Consider the following 19,953-nt stretch of genomic DNA (forward strand, 5'->3'; position numbering starts at 1 on the left):
AGAATAGCCGTAGTACTGACAGTAGAGCCTCTGTCTCTGTTGTCTGACTTGTATATCAAATAGAAAATAAGAACCAGTCGCTGGAGGAGCAGCTGATGTTTTTACAGCAGAAATGATGTCAAGGATTTGATGTTCAGGTGAATGATTTGTGTTTCCTCTGCAGGTGAAGGTAGAAAGTGTGTGTGAGCTGATGTGAATCCAGCAGCATGGATCAGTGTGAGGACAGAGAGGAGGGAGTCCCTCCCTCTAAAACCACTCTGAGTGGAGAACATGAGAACCAGACCGGAGATCAGAGGTGAGATGAACATCTCTTAGTGTCCATGTCTCTTCTACATGTCAGAGCTCTGAACTGTAATTACGGCTATTGTCACTCAAATGTGTGTACTGGTTTGAAGAACAAAGCAGCAACACAGACCAGACTCTGCTGGACCTGGACCTGGACCTGGACCTGAGCCTGAGCCTGAGCCTGAGCCTGAACCTGAACCTGAACCCAGCTGTGTGTCTATGAGTAGTAATTGGTCAAAGGATGCCTACTTTGACTTTAAAAAACAAGAATCCTCTCCCATAAAGAAGTAAGTCATAAGTGGAAATAACATGAAACTACATTCAACATTGTAGGTATAGGTTCTTCTGACTCCACTCAGCTGTCATGTTGTGTAGTGCTACTGAGCTTTGGACGTCACATGACTTTTATGTTGACGCCGCCATATTAGCAGGAAAACTCTAAGGAAAATGAACGGCGCCAGCACTGATTTCAGGTCGTCAGAGTTTACTGCACTGCAATAGTACAAATGACCAGTGCAAGACAAAACTCAACAGGTCACATATAACAGACTCTTATCACGCCCCAGATGTGCTTTTTTTGAGCATTAAAACAGCTGGCAGGGACAATGTTCCTGACCTCTAGTATCTGGATATATAAAACTACTTCATTAAGTTTGTAGGCTAAAAACAGCGTCTCTTTGTCATAACAGCAGCATAATGTAACAAACTAATTACTAAGCTAAATAGTCTGTGTTATATGCCACTCCTTTATGATGTTAACACAGTTTAAATGAATGTCTAAATGCACCGCAACATACATCATTCTTTTATGCAAGTGCATTGTACTGTGAACAGTAACATAATCACAATAACAAGTAACATGTTTTTAACATTAATCCATAAATGATAAACATTGGCCTAATTTGCCTTTATGAAAAGAAGTCTGTTGGACATGGTGTTAAAAACATGCTACATAAACAAGACATTACACAACAGCCCCAGATTACTTAGTTAGTTGCTTGCAGTTGTCAACCGATTAGTCTTTAGACAAGAGTGCTTTCCTGCCAATATGGCGGCGTGACATCAATAATTTGTCTCTCCTTCACAGACCATTCATGTAGTCAACGTTTGCTGGGTGTAGTTACTGTGTATATCAAAAGCTTACACCAAGTTTATATCTGCTAATGTATTCATGTCCTTCATGTCCCCAAATTCTGTTGGTCTTTGACACACTGTTGCTTTTGAAAGATGAAAACAGTCAGTTACCCTTTGTCTACTAGGATCCAACTCAACTCAGGTTCACTTGAACCTGAACCTGTACCCAGTTGTGTGTCTCTGAGGAGTGATTGGTCCAAGGATGCCTACTTTGACTTTAAAAAAGAAGAATCCTCCGCTGTAAAGAAGTAAGATATGAGTGAATATAACATGAAACCATATTCAACATCATAGTCAGGGATTCTTCTGACCATAATAATGATTCTTCTCTCATGTGGAAAGTTCATGTTGTCATCATCGACTGGTAGTTAACAAAAATCAGTAATACATGTCCTTCAAAGTTTCTTGGTCTTTGGTACATTTAAGACATTTGAAATATGATGACAGTGAATCAGTCTCTCTTTACTAGCATCCACCAGATACTGAACTCACCTGAACCGGAACCAGAGTCTGGACCCAGCTGTGTGTCTCTGAGGAGTAACTGGTCAAAGGATGTATACTTTGAGTTTAAAGGACAAAAAACCCCTACTGTAAATAAGTAAGATATACATACAACTTTTTTTACATTTAGAACCTGAAGGACTCTGCTCAGACTGATGTCAGTTTGTCCCCATGGTGAAGTGATACTGGTTCAGTTGTTTGGAAAAAGATGGAAACCATTTTCTGTCTGAAAGATGAAGAACTTCTGATTTCTGTTTCTGTCCAGAGTGGAGCAGCAGAGTTTAAATGTTCTCAGTGATCAGTCTGTTCATCAGCATCAAACACAGCTGGACTTCATATTTAAGGTCTGTACATGGACAACAACTACTTTCCATCATCTCCATGCTGCTCTTTGTAGACCAGTGGACTGTCAGTCTGTCCAACATGGATCTGATGTTTGTCTCCATGATTTCAGTCTGGTTCTCATCACACAGTTTTCTGTTCCAGCTGCTGGAGGACAACATTGTCACTTTTGTGAAGAAGGAGCTGAAGAAGATTCAGAGGGATCTGAGTCCAGATTACCCAGAATGCTTAGAGAGTCAGAGGGAGGATGAGGAGGTGTTGGAGGGTGAGGATGAAGAGCAGAGGAGGAGCAGCAGAGATGCATTTGTGAAGATCACACTGAACTTCCTGAGGAGAATGAAGCAGGAGGAGCTGGCTGATCGTCTGGAGAGAAGTAAGAGAATTTCTATGAACATTGAACCTGATGAATGAATTAAGCATTTACTAATATCTCAAGCAAGATACAGTATAATCGCTCAATCGTTCAAGAAATTAAATGTTGTAAATGTATTCACTGTTCAATTTGTTGTTCGTTCCTTCAGGCGTGGATCTTCCCCGCATCTAAGACCTGGACACAAAGCAATTCATCTGTCCCTTTTTTGTTTCAGGTTGAACAGTGCGGTAGGTAGAAAACAGACACTTGTATAACCAGGGGGCAGATCTCACCAGGATGCGGTCGCTGTCTATGATGGTGTTGAGGCGATGAGCGATGGTGAGGACGGTGCAGTCTCTGAACTTGTCTCGTATGGTTTTCTGGATCAGTTCATCTGTCCTGCAGCATCAGAGGATGTTTGTGTTAGAGCTGGATGTTAATCAGGTGTTTTTTTTTTCCCTCTTTAATGTTCAGTACCTGGGGTCCACGTTGGCTGTGGCCTCGTCGATGATGAGGATGCGGTTCTTCCTGAGGATGGCTCTGGCCAGACACACCAGCTGCCTCTGTCCCACGCTGAAGTTGGAGCCGGACTCTGCCAGGACCGTTTCTAACTTAGCAGGTAGCTCCTCCACCACAGACTTCAGCTGAACCTGCAGAGAACGAACAGAGTGAAGACTGGATTCTACTGTAGTGATGTGTTCATGTGCTCTGAGTTTCAAAGTAAAAGCTTCAGTCAAGTCAACTTTTTTTTTCCCCTTATTAAAACAAAGGTACTAAAGCTCTGCTATGATTCGGCCGTTCTTTCATTATCTGTATCCGCTTTCTTCACATGGTTTTATTGTTCCTGGCACAAAGCTAATCAGCCAGGAGATCATGAGGCCGTTTAATTGTACATAATGGTGTCTGATTAGGTTAGTCTGGCGCTGTAACACACTATTTGCGGCACCAGACTGAGCCAAAAAAAACACCTCATATATAAGCTGGCAAAATGAGACTTTACAGAGTTGCTGCAGGAGACAAAGTCTGAAATGATTTAAGAAAGCGAGATGACATCACTCAGGCCGGCTAGTGGCTCTCCAGTCATTTTGAAACCTTGTTCAATTGTTCGGACAGTTCCTGAATTTTCCCAACAAAGTCACACAAAGTCAACACCCTAAATGAGTCAAATGTGCAGGAAACCATTGTACCATTTGTCTGGCTGTTAGACGACTGTTTCGTAGTTTCAAGGTTGTACGTTTGAATCTGCCGACGTTGAGCCGGCATTTTTGGGCTGGGTTGAAACCTATAAAGTATTGCATTTCTTGTTGAAGAGGACGAACCAACATGAAGAATCAGAAGGTAAGACTGAAGTTTGCAAAGAAGTACAGAGATGAGCCACAGAAGGTCTGGAACAAACAATCTTATGGACTGATGAGACCAAGATGAATCTCTGCCAAAGTGATGGAGAAAGAAAGGAGCTTGTTATACTTTTGGGATTCTGAAGACGTGGGTTAAATTCTTATGATGGGCCACAATAAAAACATCCATGCGGCCAAATAGCTCAGACTGTTAGAGGGGTGTTTAAAGGCTCCTGATGATCTGGGTTTGATTCTTGTGACAGTGAAGTTCCAGCCTGTTTGAGGAATCTCTTAAGATTTTGGTTGAAGCCTGATGACACTCAGGAGCTTTTAAAGTCCAACCCCCAAAGTGAAGAATGAGAAGCTCTAAGAAAGACAGTGGGTGTGTGGTCTCATAGCTCAGGCTGTTGGAGGACGGTGTTGTCATTCTTAAGTCCTGGGTTCAAGTCTTATGACGTCCAGTGGTTTTTAAAGTCCACCACCGCGAGTGAAGAATAAAAAGCTCTAAGAAAGGTCAGAAGCATGTGGTCACATAGCTCACGCTGATAGAGGACTGTCTGGAGACTCTGAGAACATGGGTTCAAATCTTATCGGTGCTGGAGACTTTTAAAGTCCAACAGCCAAAGTGAAGAGTCAAATGTTGTAGACGTCATTGAACCACCTGTCGGGTCAAACAGCCTGGGCTGTTAGGAGGCTGCTTGGCAGTCTAGAAGTCATGGGTTCGAATCTTATCAGGGTCAGTGTGTTTTGAAGTCCAGATTCCAAAGTGAAGACTTAAAAGCGCTCAGAAAGGAGCTTCAAGTGTGAAGGGCCGTCGGTGGCGCGGTGGGTTTCAACCGCGACTGGAAGTCGCAAGAGATTGGTTCGATTCCCATCCGTGGCCGGGGGCCTGGATCCACCAAACATCCCTGCAGTAGCAGGCCGGGGGGGGGCCGTGTCCTCCCCCGCGCTTTCCGACCAACACAAGGAGGGGGTTATGGGACCCAGAACTACGAGAGGCTGGACTTTTACAGTGAAGGGAGAGAAGAGAAAAAAAAACAAGAGTTGAGGAAGTCAAAGGAAGGAACGAGAACAAGAAAAATGATGGAAGAATTTTGATGAAAATGAATTAGCCAACATTTATATAAGATTATGAATCATCATTACTAAAATAGTAAAGATTATGAAGTTTCATTACTAAAGTAGTAACATATTAATATGTTGGTAAAAACATTTTTAAGTAACTTATTAAAAATGTTGAATGTAACTTATGAATGAAAGAAATTACTTAGTAACTTAAGAAAGAAGTTAGTTAACCAACTTAATTACATAACTTTTATTGCATAAACAAAGCAATACCTATAGGGGCAATAAAACTTTCTGTCCATGTCCCAGGCAAGTTGTTGAACATTACTTAACTTGCATTGGCTCTAATTATAGGCCTTTAACACTTTCTCTTGAGGAACAGGTTTCCGTGTCCCAGGGCCGTGGTATTAGAGTACTTGTTGTTTTTGTCTAAATACTGAAGCGTGTTACAGGGAGGAACCAACGTTTAAATGTAGCTTGATATAAACACATTGTGTGACAGACAGACTCATTTAGTATCACGTCTGCACATAAAGACAAATATTCGCCATATATTGGAGACGTGTCACTGACTTCCTGCAACGCGCTCCACAACTCTTCTGAACTGAACTGAACTGGTCCAGGTTCTTCCTCATGGTGCCGGTGGACAGCACAGGGTCCTACAGCAGAGGTCGTGAGGAACAGGAACCAGGCCTCTGTTTAGGACGAGGACACGTGTCAGCGACGTCACAACATAACAACACACAATCTACGATGGATCCAACCTGAGTGCAGGTCCTGATGGGCGTCAAACGTTTTCTGGAACCTCTCCTCGGCTCCGAACGCTCGGATCGTCCACAGGTCCTGGAGAGATGAGGACAGGTGGGAGAAGACGGGGCTCCGAGCTGCAGGACAGACAAACGTGTCAGAAGCTCAGACACTCACTGGTGGCCTTGAGCCGTTTGACGGCCCTGGACGTCTGGAGGAAGTAGCGACGCAGGAAGAGGATGAAGAGGGGGACGACGGGGAGGAGGATCCAGGGGATGACGGACGCGGAGACAGCGATGACGCCCAGGATCTGGAGAAACACCTGCTCAGAGACGACAGTAGACGAGAGTTACTCTCTGAAACAAACATTAAATACGGCTTCACGTTGGTTCTGTCCTCACCTGAATAAAGTCCACAAACGTCCAAGGTATGTTTGCATCCAGCTGCCCAATGTCCTCAGAAAACCTGTTTAAGACACGTCCTGAGACTCAACATATCAGATGTTAGACTACATGTGTTCCTTAAACACTGACTACTTTTTGTTGTTGTTGTTGTTTACCAATGGGGTTGATGTGAAAGAAGCGTACGGGCGTCCTGAGTATGGAGTCGAACATGATGAAGCCGAAGACGATGATGGCGACGGTCAAGCCTCCGTAGACGCCCAGGTAGAAGCCCGTGTCCAGGCTGGTGGCGTTGGGTGGGGAGACACTGTGCGAGCTGTTAAAGTCAGTCGCTATGAGCGTGTTCAGGTTCTCCTGTTCGTCGGCCCTGAGGTCAGAGACAAGGATGGAGGAAATAAGGAAATTGCAATACTGTGAATTAATAGTTCATAGTTACCAGTTACCAAAATAGAGACTGAAAATCTCCAAGAAAGAGGAGGAAACTGTGGACAAATAGCTCAGACTGTTAGAAGAGTCTATGATGAGTGTGAAGTCATGGGTTCAAATCTTATGACAGTCGTGACTTTTGAAGATCAACATCCAAAGAAACAGATGGAAAATGTTTATGAAAGACTAGAAACCTGCAGTTAAATAGCTCAGAGAGTTAAATGACTGAAGTCGCAGGAGATGGTTCGAATCCCGCCCGTTGTCGGGGGCCTGGACATATGGGGTTATGTCTCCCATAACTAAGAGCAGCTGGAGTTTTACAGTGAGGGGGGAGGAGCCAGTGGTGAGGGGGAGGAGTCTGCAGAGAGGAGGAGCTAGTGGGTTAATGGGAGGAGTCAAATGAGAGGTGGGAGAAGCCAGGTGCAGTAGGGGAGGGGTTAGTGGGAGGAGCCAGGGCCAGTTGGGGGAGGGGTTAATGTAGGGGGAGGAGTCAGTCGAGAGGAGTGGCTAGCGGGTTAATGGGTGGAGTCAGTGTGTGGTGGGAGGAGTCAGGGACAGTGTGGGAGGGGTTAGGCTTAGTGGGTGGAGTCAGCATAGGGGGAGGGATTCATGGGAGGAGTCTACAGAGGGGGGAGGAGTCTACAGAGGGGGGAGGAGTCTACAGAGGGGGGAGGGCCTTCATTATCTCTTTGCCTCCAAACAGAGGGACAGATATAAATAATCTATAAAATAAATAAATATACGTTACCTGTAGCGCGAAGATCCTCCTCTTCACGTGAAGTCCTGGAAACCATCATGGCCACGTCTCCTCCTGGAGAGATTAGAACAAAACATGTTTTGTTTTATTTCAATTATGAAATAGTCAAACAATATGACATAAAATAAATGTCTACTAGCAGCAGGAGTTACAAGTTACAAAAGCTTTAAATGATAATTTGATATACGATACCTTCAGGGTGTTCTTGAGAAGTTCCTGTTCTTCAGGTGAAGTCTTAGAAACCATCATGGCCGTGTCTCCTCCTGATGTTCTGGAGTGATAGAAGTAGGAGGTTAGAACGAAACCACCAACATTTACTAATGTATACATAACTGTTATTACTATGTTATTACTACCTGTTACTCTACTATTATACATTCATATTATTACTATTTTATTACTACCTGTTACTCTACTATTATACATTACTATTTTATTACTATCTGTTACTCTACTATTATAAAATAGTAATAGAGTAGATATATATAAAAAACTCTATGAGCAGGAGTTTTACTGTGGAGGAAGCCATCTTGGATTATTGTGATTTGTTGTAATGACTCATGTTAAATGAGTTTTAATAGTAATGTAACATACTCTACCTATAGGCTGTTGTTGTTGTCTAGTTCCTGTTGTTTGGGTGAAACCATCATGGCCGTGTCTCCTCCTGATGTTCTGGAGTGATAGAAACTGGGGGTTAGAACAAAACCTAAAAGTGAGGCTGCAACAAAAACGGATGTTGAAGAAAGTTGTGACCTTTGACTCCATAGAGATGTGGCAGGTGTAGGTTAGGTCATTTTAAAACTGTTTGAAATAGTAATGAATACAAATGTTGGTTTATTTATGGGGGTCGAGATGCTGATGCTGCATTCAGGACAACCTGGGAAAAATTAGCTCTGAGTCGTCAAATTCAGAAATGACTGCTTCTAAAATAAAATAGCGTCTTCACATATTTAAATGTTCAACAAACAGTGACAAGAAATAATGATATAATAATGATTCTTCTCCTCCTCTATTTAGAAATTTTAACTCCAAACCTGTTTATTAATAAGTTTGTTCTTCTTTCTTGTAATTTGTCGTTCACTTTTCATGCTTTTTTTCAGTTTTCCTCAGACATTCATTCACATCATTGTAAAGAGTTTTATTTAGCATAAATCTTAATTAATAACCTTTAAACACAGAGGACCTTTCTTATGGAACAGTTTCTCTAAAAGTTGTTTGGTTGTTTTAAAAACTATTGAAAATGTGACTCTCCAGTCAAGATTTGTAGCTTTTTAAATCATCTATATATTTTATTTAATGTTGTTTATAGATAATGAATTGTTGTTCTTTACTTTTTAATATATTATTTGTAGTTTAATGTTACTCTCCATGTGTAGATACATTTTGCTTTACATAGGGAGGTGTTTCATTCGTCTTTCTTGGCTTCCATCTCTCCTGAACAACTATTAACTATTTTCATACCACTTTAATGTTTTGTGTCTTTAATGTGCAAATAAACAAATTAAATCAATGCAACAGAAAAAAGATGTGTAACATTAAAAGGTGTAAATTCATGATACAACTTAGAAACAGAAATGAAATGATGTAAAACACTTAATAGATTTGAAAATAGATTTAAAGATAATATTATTAGTCAATAATTATGAATAAAGGGGTATTGATGAACGTATTATTGGTTTTTCTTTCCGTTTTATTTAAGGTAGTTGACAGAACTTTATTCTTGTAAGAATAAGCCTCTCAGTGGGAGGGGCCATTTCCAGCTGGTGGTGTTTTAGGGACAGAGGAACATGACGTCCTGGCCTTCTTCACTAAACTGGTTTGGATGGTATCAATGGATTTGAATGTTTTGTGAAATGATTTCACTGGTAAATGTCTGAGTTGAAGGATTTCAGGTGAACTCAGAGAAATAAACATTGACATTCAGTCTCATTCATTCACAGATTCAAATTACCCAAATGTTTGTTCCATGTGCTCCATCCACACCTGTCCAGGTAGGAGGCCAGACTGGCAAACAGGAAGTGGACGATTCCAACTAGATTTAAAGAAGGGGGAGGTGGACTGTACCAAGCGGAGATTGCAGCAGGGGTGTTGGACATTACATGCATAGACAATCAGTATAAGGCATATGAAGACATTAAGTAGATAATAATCAGATAAATAAACAAATAAAATCACAATAATATAATAAATTAGAATCGACATTAAAAACTGCAATTCAAGACATTTTTCACGTTTTTTTTTTTTTTTTTCATGTGTGGCCGGAAGTTGTCGTTTTCAAAGTAAGAGCACATGCGGACGGTCGCCGTGTAACAGAAGCTGATGGACGTGGATCAGTACATTGTTAAGAGGACATGACTGCAGAAAAGCTATGTCGCATATTTCAGGTTAAAACGAAAAATAACTACATATAATGAGGAAATAGTTAGCTGCTAGCTAACGTTACTCTGATATGTGTGCAGCCTTTTGCCATGTCAAAAATCAGAGTAAGGCTCCAGAGTCATTTTAGCCTGGACTACGGAAACCACATAGAAGTCATATATCTCTCCCAATAAGACCTCACCATAAACACAGTACCGTCCTCCCACGTGCTTTTACTTTGAAAACGACAGCTTCCGGCTGCACAATATGAAAAAACGAAAAATTTCTATCGTCCAACGATTTTGTTTTTATTGTTTATTCCTCCTCCACCCCGCTGAAGACAAAAATGCTTTTAATTTCCATTTTAATTTTAGAATTTTAAAATAAAAATCAAATAACTGTTAATTTTTTTTGTTTGTTTGTTTTGTTTCGTTTTCTGAACGGAAAATCCCATGACTAAAATATACACAAGTTATAATCTGTTAAAACTTATTTTAACAGAAAACAGAAAAAATATATATATTTTCGACATTTTCTTTTCTTTTGCTGCAAACAAGCTAATGTAGGACACATCTGGAATCTTTAGGTTAGTAGTGATTGCAGGAACTTCCATCTCCAACTCTTCCAGCCTTTATATCGATATTTTCAGCTTCATCGTTGAGGATCAGCTCAAAATTGATTTTTAATGACATCCTGTTTCTTCTTCTTCTTTATAAATGAAGAGCAGCTAGAGAGAACAAACCCTTACACATCATACAACTGATACGCAATTTATTCGATTATTATCACACAAGTCCATGTTTCTACAACATCATGTTTCCTTCGGTGTCAGTGCATTTCATAGGTCAGCAAGACAAAAAAAAAAAAAGAAAAGAAAAAACTAGAATAAAAGTGCTCTCACACACAAACAATCCATACACCACTGCATCGGTTAGTAACTGATGAAAATGCCGTGCTCCTTCACTGGAAGATGCACTGAAAGAGTCGCGTAAGGCACCAAGACTTGGAGGGAGTAGCTTATCAATGGCAGAGTGGAGAAGAGATCCCAGGAGAAATGGACTTTTTAGAGGAAAGTTTGGATGTCAGAGTATAGCAGAGGGGAATTACTTTTAAATGGGGGGAAGAAGAAGAAGAAGAAAAGTGACAGCGCAACAAACCTATACAAAAAGTGGCTCTAAAAATAAGAGCAATTAAAGCACGAGAAAGAAAATATTTATTTGCATTACAAAACAAGCCAGTTTGGTTAAAAGCTTTCACAACAGACAAACTGAAGTACACCGGTATAGTACTCGGTCAACGTGAACCAAGCTCTCATGCACATTTTCCATACACTGCAAAACAGAGACGAGGGGCTAAACACACCAATAGTGGAGGATCCCATTTTAGACGCATTCTCTGTGATTAAGTCATAAAAAAATTTGGTTACTCATCAGCTAGTCTACGACATGCCGCCCAGGAACTGTGACCTCGTCAATAAATAAATCAACATTAACAGCATCCAACGATTAAATCAGAATTTAGAGGGTAAAATAACAGGACTGTTGAATGTAGTGTCCGATTCAAAGATTTTAAACATGGAGATCTGTTTGTCATTTAACAACTTCTAATAAAAGATTTATAACACTCTATTGTCACATTTTCACCACAGGAACTCACCCAGGAACTAGGAACTGTTGAGGACAGCTTGTTTCTTTTCAAGCGTTTAGTGTGTTCGTCGTTGTTGAGCACGATTCTGCCACCTTCTGGACAGGAGTGGGAGTAGCAGAACAATTTTCAGGGCCAGTTACTAATTATATTTTTAAAAGAAAACATTCACAACTTTGGGGGAGGGGTCTTGAATATCTGCTCTGCTGCTAATGCTTAAGTTTTCCCACTGCTGTGGGTTTTTTTTTTTTTTAATGTTGCAAAGACTTCTGCAAAAATGGGACAAATTTGTGTTGGAAATGCAATCAGCGGTATGGTACCTTTTAGTTCCTTTCAGGAAAAACAAAACAAAAAAAGTGTTTGTTTTTTTTTAGTCCTGGGAGTAAAAGTTCCTAAACACTCTGCTCACATGGCATCATAAACCATTTATTACAAGTTTACACAACGCTTATAAATGTTGAATATGACTTTACCAGCAAGCCTGGAACGGTGGTATAGGAGTTTATTTTCAACTCTAAATTTAATCCACGGTATTTTTGGATCTTAACGGATATCATTAACTATGGTTTTGTCATGACCTTGTGTCTCTTAGAAGTTTCACTGCAGCCTTTACACGTCAGAAATCTTCCCGCACCACATGATAAATGTTACAGCCAAACTTCTGCCCACACCAGACCCCTGCATGGAAACACATCGCATGGGCTCGGATCTCATCAGTGAGAGTTGGTATCAGTAAATTTTATTCGCCTTATCTGATGAAGAAACTCGTGAAAAAGTCCCTTCACCCTCGTGTGAGACCACAGCTTAAAAAGAGAAGAAGAAGAAGAACCACATCCAGTCCGAACTCGAAACGAGAGCATCATCATCCACCAGAACATCTTAAGGCTGTGTAAATAGAGTACCATTACCTGTACAAGTATCAACCACTGACACTGGATTCTGGACTGTCTGGACTGTCTTTACGCTGCATTCATCTGAACGCCAGTGCAGGTCTTTCAATACTTTCACCTCATAGCCGTCGACACGCACACGCACGCACACGCACTCCTGAATCTACAATATCAACATCCAAGATACGGACCGAAGGAACTAGGATTTGAACGCAGAGTTTTTCCAGAGTGGTTTGTGATAAACCCAGCCTTCACCCTGGAGGAGGAGGAGAAGAAGAGACCAGTGTCAAAATATTCTCAAAAAAAAAAAAAAAAAAACTACATTTGGGTCATCAAGGTGAGACCATTCTGAAATGGAGAAGCTCTAACATGAGACAGAAGTAATGCAGAAGTACGGCGCCGGGACGGATGGAAAATATGGTTCCTGTGAAACCTTAGAGGAGGTGTGGTGCCTTCTCACCTCCCTGTCGAAGTATCGGGTCCTCCAAGGCGTTTCGGTCTCGGCGCGGTGCCTCTCCTCCGTCCGCTGCCTCTCCTCCAGGATCCTCTTGTGCTCGGTGGCTTTTTCGATGTCCTTCAGCCGCAGAGACTCCGTCACGTGCTGCCACAGGCGCCTGTGCGAATCAGAGCATCGGAGCAAATCAGCACGATGTCACGAGCCCGCCTGGACCGCTTTAGCTAAAAACCCCGGCTCCTCTGACCTGGATTCGGTGGGTCCCTGCTTCTCAACCGGCCGCACCAGCTTCTTCGTCACAGGCAGCTTGGTGACGTCGACCACCCTCGTCTCCCCGTTGGTGTAGCTGAACTCTAAAACCCCGTTCCACTCGCCCTGCACGCGGCAAACCACCGCGTTGGTGGAGTTGTGCTTCACCTCCGCGGTTACCCTAAACATGAAGAAAAGCACGGAAATTGGTATTTTTGCATGCACCGGCTGTTTGTCTCTGTGTAGAAGCATTGAAGGAAGGACATACTTGTGTAATTTGCCACCGTAGAAGGGTTTAGTCTGGAAGGTGATGACTGCCGAGTATCCCGATTTGGCGCAGTTGATGTTGACCTTGCCGCCCAGCTCCACCCAGGGAACGGTGAGGATGGAGCGCGCGTAGGCACACGGCAGCGTGAAGGTGTACTCTTCATCGTGGTCCAGCAAATAAAGACAACCTGGGAATTTAATCCAGACAGAAATCAGCATCAATGAATTCGACAGAAAACGTAAGAGCCTCCTCTCCGACATCTTCGGTCCTTACCTTCTCCTATCATGGACACTCCGATGGACATGCCCATAAATTTGCTCTTGGTCCACACGTGTGTGTTCACGCACATCCGCTTCTCCTGGCATTCAGCGTAGAAGCCAGACACAGGTGGGTGATGGGACACCTGCTCTGCCACAAAGCGCACTTGGTGGAAGTCCTGGGTGGCGGCGGCGGCCGGGTCCGAGCCTCCCTGCGGAGGCTCCTTGGAGGCCTCTGGTCTCTTGGGAACCTTCCAGGAGCAGTGAAAGGTCTCGCCAATGATTGGGTTGTAGGGCTTCTTAGCAATGGCGCCCTTGCGGCCCTCGTGGAAGGAGGTGAGGTAGTACTCCACGAAGCGGACCATGCGGTCCTCAGGACTGGCGCCGTCGGCGATGGCCACGAAGAGGTCCGGGTGGGACATGAAGTCGGCGTACATCTCCAGCAGAGAGCGCTTCTCCAGGATGAAGGTAGGGAGGACCACCTAGAAGGACAAGCGAGAAAACACCAACTTTCTCATTTCAGCACGTAGAGAAATACGACGTTTTCTAAACCTTCGCCTCACGAATCACCGGCAGTAAATGGAGCGACGTGACGTAGGCTGGTCGTGACCCCGGGGCCACGGCGTCTACGAGATCTCCATCTGAGGTAAGCCAGTGGATCCACCCGATGAGCGTGATAAATCAGAAACCCAAGAGGAGGATATCCACGGTGGAACAAACCGACACTGAAAGATAGAGTGTCTATCCAGGCCTCAGGTATTGGTGTTTTAAAGTGGGTTGTCCTGAGCTGGTAATGACCAAACCACAAAACCACTTCATTCACTAAACGAGGTCATTACAGTGGATCTGACCTGATGGGTTAAAATACTTGATGTGAAGTGAACTGAAACATCTCCACCTGCAGATACTCACCTCCATAGCAAATATTAGTATAAGCATGAGGTGAAAATGCTTTTTTTGCTAAGATGAAAACTTGTGATCTCAGTGTTTTTGTCCTAAGTGCTTCAGTTACGCACTATAAATAAAGGTGTCTTATTGTTGGCCCTGCGTCGTCCTCTACCCTCCGAGGACGCCCCATAGGTGCCGTGTGAAGTGCTGCTGGTGTGAAGGGATTGTTTCGCTGCTCTGACAGCACGTGGAACTCGACCTACCCGCGTGAGGTCCATGCCCAGCTTCAGCTGCGACAGCAGGTGTAGGATGACGCTGCGCTCCTCCTCCACGGCCCCCAGGTCCTCCTCCTTATCCGTGAAGGAGTCCTCCAACTCATCCTCTGCATCGATGTCCTCCTGCTCCTGAGGGGTCGAAAGCAGGCGAACGTTATCACCAAAGCTACAGACAAAAGCTCCCGATCGCCAACAAGTTGCCACGGCTCGTGCTTCCTCTTACCCCAGAGAAGCTGCAGGACTCGGGGCTGCTGAGCTCCAGGCGCCCCCCCTCCAGCGTGCCCTCCCCCGTGTTGAAGCTGCCCAGGGAGCCGCTGCCGTTCTTCAGGAGGTCGGGCAGTTTGGGCTCCAGCCACTCGATGGTGGGTCCTGCCGTGGACGGGGAGGCAGGTTCAGAGGTGCTCATGGTTACGCCCCCCCACCCCACCCTCCCGAGGCCCCCTGACTCTCACAGCCGCCCGCGTAGCCCTACACTCGGCCTACCATTCGCCTCACAAGCGGCCCCGGACAGATGGCTGCACCTCGCACAGCTGCCCTCGACCAAAAGAGTGTAACCCAACTCCTCCGACGAGCCAGGTATCAGGATACTTTAGCCCCGCCCACGGGGAAACATCCCCGCCCTCCCATTGGCTAAACCGTCTCAGTACAGCATAGGCTTTGTTTTATGTACGTCCAGAGGTGGGCAGACCTCATTCAAATTCACCTTGTGCGTCGCCGGACAACTTAATCTGATTGGCCGCGGTGACGACTCTGCCCTGATGAAATATACATCGAGTAATAAGATCTGCTGTGAAAAAGTGGGACACGTTTCCCGATTTCGAATGATCCTGAATAGAAACGACCATGAGATCCACTTCGCTTCGAGCAACACTCTGACTTTAGTCCGTGTTGTTCCAACGTGGAGCTCAATTAGAGGCGCATGCTGCCCTCAAAGTGTCGCATTTGGATACACAACCATCTCAGATCTAATTACCTTGGAGACAGGTGGTAAGAATAGGTACAGTTCCCTATCAATAATGCAAAATAATTCCACTGTCAACACAAACGCTGCGTCTCTAGATGGGGGACGGACCTGCAGGTTCAAGGCTACGATTTGACCCAGATAGTGAATGCGCAGAGTGTAAGAGAGGAAGCTTTTTCTGCTGGACAAGACAAATTATCAGCAAAGAGGACGACTAGATGGGCCTCCACTCACCTCCCAGGGAGCCTCTGTGTCTGGCCACCTGCTGCAGGTGGAGGATGTGCAGGCACTCGTTGAGGCAGTTCATGGTGGCCATGGAAGTGGCCTTGAGCATCAGCAGATCCTGGTCCAGAGGGGAGAGGCCCGGGGCGGAGGGCAGCCCCTCGATGCTCTGCATCAGGTCTTTGTGTTGGCTTTGGGCTTGGGTCATCATCTGGAGAGGAATCAGAACAATGTTTACGTCAAACTGATCCGTGTCATTTCGTTCTTTTGAATTAAAAGTATTCTGTCAGTTATTTTTCCACCTTAATCTTAAACTACGTCACCATTATATAACTTCTTAATCCACTTCTCTTAAATTGTAAACAAAGACTTCTAAGAATTGTAAGAGTAGTCCAGAGTTCAGCTGCAGTAAAACAAATAAAAAAAAAACACACACACACAACAGCGCCCCTCTGTGGTCAAACAGCAGCATCAAAATGAGTCGAAACAAATACTGAAGTTCACACCTAAACAAATCTACTGTGAACCAGGTGTTTATTATTTTACATTCACTACTGCACATCTGGTAGGAACTTAAAATCAACCGATTCATAGTTTCCCTTTAGTTTAAGCATGGATCAAACACACGGTAGTGAGTAAAGTCATTTAATATACACAGATTAACCTCCTGAGACCTGGCGTCCTCATAGTTGGTGTAAAAACATGATAGCGGTCATGTAAAAAAAAGTGGACAAGGTACAAAACTTAAATTTTACAGTGGAAACTTTATACTTTATTAACTTTTCTAGTTTATTATGACACAAGCTATAACTTCGCTAATTAGCAAGCACTTCATTATTTGCAATTCTGACATGAGAATTAACAGTTTTATATTTTATTATATATTGATAGAATATTTATATTAATAACAGTATATAAAATAATCCCAGTGTCCACACATGAGGACATAAAATTTTCCAAAAACTACTACGACGACGCTCAGATGCTTTTCTTTCATCAGTCTCAGTATCTATCATTAAATTAAAAGTCCAGCTTCACTGTATCATTAATAGTCACCAACAGTGTGGTGTGTTAAAGGATGAAGGAACACAAACTCACATTGTCCTGTCTAAACCAAACCTTAAATATTAAAACTGTTGAGAGCAGCATATCTGTTGTTATTATTATTATCATCATCTCGGCCCTGATTCTGAGCAAAACACACATCATTCCTGTGTCGTGTCGCCGTACCTCTTTGGCCTCCATCAGGTGGTCCGGCAGCAGCGACCTCTTGCTGGAGTAGACGGACGAGCCCTTCTGGACCTGCGACCAGCCGAACACGGCGGTAGGGTTTTGGCTGGGCCGGCGCACGGACATGGGCGAGCTGCCGCTGCCTTGAGACGCCATCGAGTAGCTCCGGGACTTGGGTGGGGGATTACTCTGTACAAATTACAAGACAAAAGAAGCTGCGGTTTGCTCGTAAAAACACACATTTCCATCAAATGCACGGCTTTAATTAACAGCTCCTGACTATTTTCAGCCACTGCTAAAAATAGATCCTTGGAGGATTTCTCTGCTTGCGCCCGTTTTCCCCCAAGTCCATTAGCGCAGGTTGTGGGCAGCAGATCAATATCCAGATCAATACTAATGATCACTGCACTTACACACGCAGCGTATAACCTGATACATTTTTACTTAAACATTAATATTTAACAGCTCCACAGACAGGAAACTGAAAACTGTCCAGCTCACATCCGCTAACATGAGTCACATGTTGGATAAAATTGGTTAAAATTAAGTAGTGGTTGCACAGAAAAGCCAAAAAGATTGTAACATTAGCACATCTGCAAGGAACTACAATGCAAACCTTTATTAACATGTACGCCATCGCTGCCTCGCCTTACCTTCCCCATGGCCTCTGTGTGGTGCTGCGTGCAGATCTGCAGCCGGCTGACCCAGTGCTGCCTCTCTTTGGCATCGGTAGCTAAGAGACGAAAAGGGAAAAACAAGAAAGCAGAACCTTGTTGTGGTTACTCAGCATCGACCCACGCGCGTCTCAGCATCACCGGCAGCAGATAATGGGAAAACATCCACATCAATAGTGCATGAACGAGACGGATGGTGATGACAGTAGGAAAAAAAAAATTAAGCCGACAGGCATCGATAAGGTGGAACATACATGTACTTTCTGCTTAATGGATGCTTGATATAAACGATTAGGTTTGGAGGACTGGTACCCACCCCTGAGCTTGTACTGCTCCCCGCTGATGGCGTTGACGGTGAAGGTGTGGGAGTCCTCGTCGCTGGGGGAGATGACGGCCCCGGCCAGGGGGAGCATGCCGCGGGGCTTCTGCGCCCGCGACTGCTCATTGACAAAATACTCCAGCAAGCCCAACTCATTGTTTAAGACAAAGAACCTGGAGGGAGCAGCCGGCAATCAGCACCGGATGAACTGGATCACAGTCATTTACATTTACTGTCAAAGGACAGTTTTCAAGTACTCAATTTGAGTAGTTAGCGTCCAAACTCACCTGTACTGCCACCCTGTTACCAGGTTAGTGTATTTCATTAGGTAGCCATCAATATTCTCCATATGGTCACTGGCATTGAGGCGAGAAAGGAGCACAGATTAAAACACAACCAGAGAAACAGAAAAATGAAAACACACAAATCAATCCGTCACTAGGGGACAGGTCCACGAATCAAGTGTTTGGGCAAATTTGATCCAGGAACATGAAAGCAAATGGGGTAGTAAATCAAATACACAATAAAACAATTAGGTCCGCATGGGAAATCACTGCTAGGGTAAACAAAAACGAGCCTCACGCCAGGGAGCTTTGACTGACACCCACCTATACTGCCAACTCTTGGCACTCGCCCTCCCCGAGCTGGGGGTTCTGTTCTGGGGAAATACATCCAGCTTCCCTTCGTTTTCCGCGATTCGTATAGCTGTAGTTTCCCCTTGCATAGTCACAAGCGACGAGACACCCTCTCTGGATGCTAACTCGGCTCGCTAGCGATAAGCTAACCCGTGTAGCTAGCGAAGTCGCCACAGATTTAAATGAAGTGGCCGAGGCTCCTTTTACAGTCCCGACTCAGGCTGTCGGTTCATCGCTTAACGAGAACAACTCAACCTACAGACAACTGACTGATAGCAAGTTAAATAACAGATGGTGAAACATTGTCTATTCTGTTGAAAGAAGGAGCAGCTAAGGAGCTTGTGGCAGCTAGCTCGCCTTTATTTACTGCTTTGGCAGGAAATCAGTCATGTGACTCTCGTGCTACCTTGGACTTCCGCGTTGGTTGAAAAAAATATTTTTTTTTTTTTTATTTTTTAAATAATAATACTCCAGACAACAGAGAAAGCAAACTGGAAAATAGAAATAAATAAAAATAATTAATTTTGTTACTTAATTTGAGAAGGTAGAAGTGAGACAAAACCGGAAGTGGAGTATTATTTTCTTCTTCTACTACTAATAATAAAAGTATGCGAAAATTATTATTATTATTATTATTATTATTATTATTATTATTATTATGTAAGGGACAACGTAACGCAAAAAAAACAAACAAACCGGAAATTGTCTGTTTATTTTGTGTTATTATTAAGGCGACATTACATTGAATGAATAAAAACTACTTGCAAATACACAAATTAATAAATAAATATACTTAATCTAAAATATAAACTATTTTTAATGTAGAAAACTGGAGTGGCCCGCAAAGCACAGATCTTACTGCATGTGTAGGCGATGCAAGAAAAAAAATTAAATGTGAGGAAGAAAAGGAGTTTTGTCACACAAAACAGATGCGAAATAATAATAACAATAATAAACTTCATTACAACGCATTTCGCCTTACGGCTGCATTTGCAGTCACCAAAATAGGCAACAGCTGTTGTTGGGTCACCCACAGCTAGTAACAATAGGCAAATACAAACAGTTCACAGCACATCAAAGGACACAAAACAACACAAAAGTAGTAAAACAAGTGCAAAAATACAAATGCAAATAGATGCCACAGGATACCACACAATCAAATCTCTCTCTCTGTCTCTCTCTATATATATGCATTATACATGCATTATTAGTAGTAGTAGTATTCCAGGATATTGGCAATATTACAAATGAACGCATATGTTTATTTATTAATTTTTACACA

General features: G+C 43.3%; 2 protein-coding genes across 2 annotated transcripts; both read right to left on the reverse strand.

Moving 5' to 3' along the window:
- Positions 1-2,579: 2,579 nt before the first annotated feature.
- LOC125001219 (ATP-binding cassette sub-family C member 4-like) lies at positions 2,580-9,443 on the reverse strand. The gene is made up of 11 exons (XM_047577142.1): positions 9,331-9,443; positions 7,535-7,618; positions 6,323-6,531; positions 6,165-6,244; positions 5,941-6,085; positions 5,781-5,900; positions 5,590-5,711; positions 3,092-3,264; positions 2,908-3,013; positions 2,757-2,809; positions 2,580-2,625 (listed from the first exon to the last, which is right to left on the reverse strand). Exons 1-10 carry the CDS (start codon positions 9,441-9,443, stop codon positions 2,780-2,782), a joined length of 1,182 nt encoding a protein of 393 aa, XP_047433098.1. The 3' UTR covers positions 2,580-2,625; positions 2,757-2,779.
- A 1,016-nt stretch (positions 9,444-10,459) lies between these two features.
- On the reverse strand, positions 10,460-19,039 carry LOC125000879 (oxysterol-binding protein-related protein 11-like). The gene is made up of 13 exons (XM_047576624.1): positions 18,645-19,039; positions 18,324-18,392; positions 18,034-18,209; positions 17,697-17,776; positions 17,044-17,232; positions 15,826-16,024; positions 14,854-14,999; positions 14,619-14,759; positions 13,484-13,949; positions 13,211-13,397; positions 12,941-13,123; positions 12,700-12,853; positions 10,460-12,495 (listed from the first exon to the last, which is right to left on the reverse strand). The coding sequence occupies exons 1-13, from the start codon at positions 18,758-18,760 to the stop codon at positions 12,439-12,441; spliced, it is 2,163 nt and encodes a 720-aa protein (XP_047432580.1). The 5' UTR covers positions 18,761-19,039; the 3' UTR covers positions 10,460-12,438.
- Positions 19,040-19,953: the final 914 nt, after the last annotated feature.

This window comes from Mugil cephalus, chromosome 23 (assembly GCF_022458985.1).
Source record: "Mugil cephalus isolate CIBA_MC_2020 chromosome 23, CIBA_Mcephalus_1.1, whole genome shotgun sequence".
Lineage (NCBI taxonomy): Eukaryota > Metazoa > Chordata > Actinopteri > Mugiliformes > Mugilidae > Mugil > Mugil cephalus.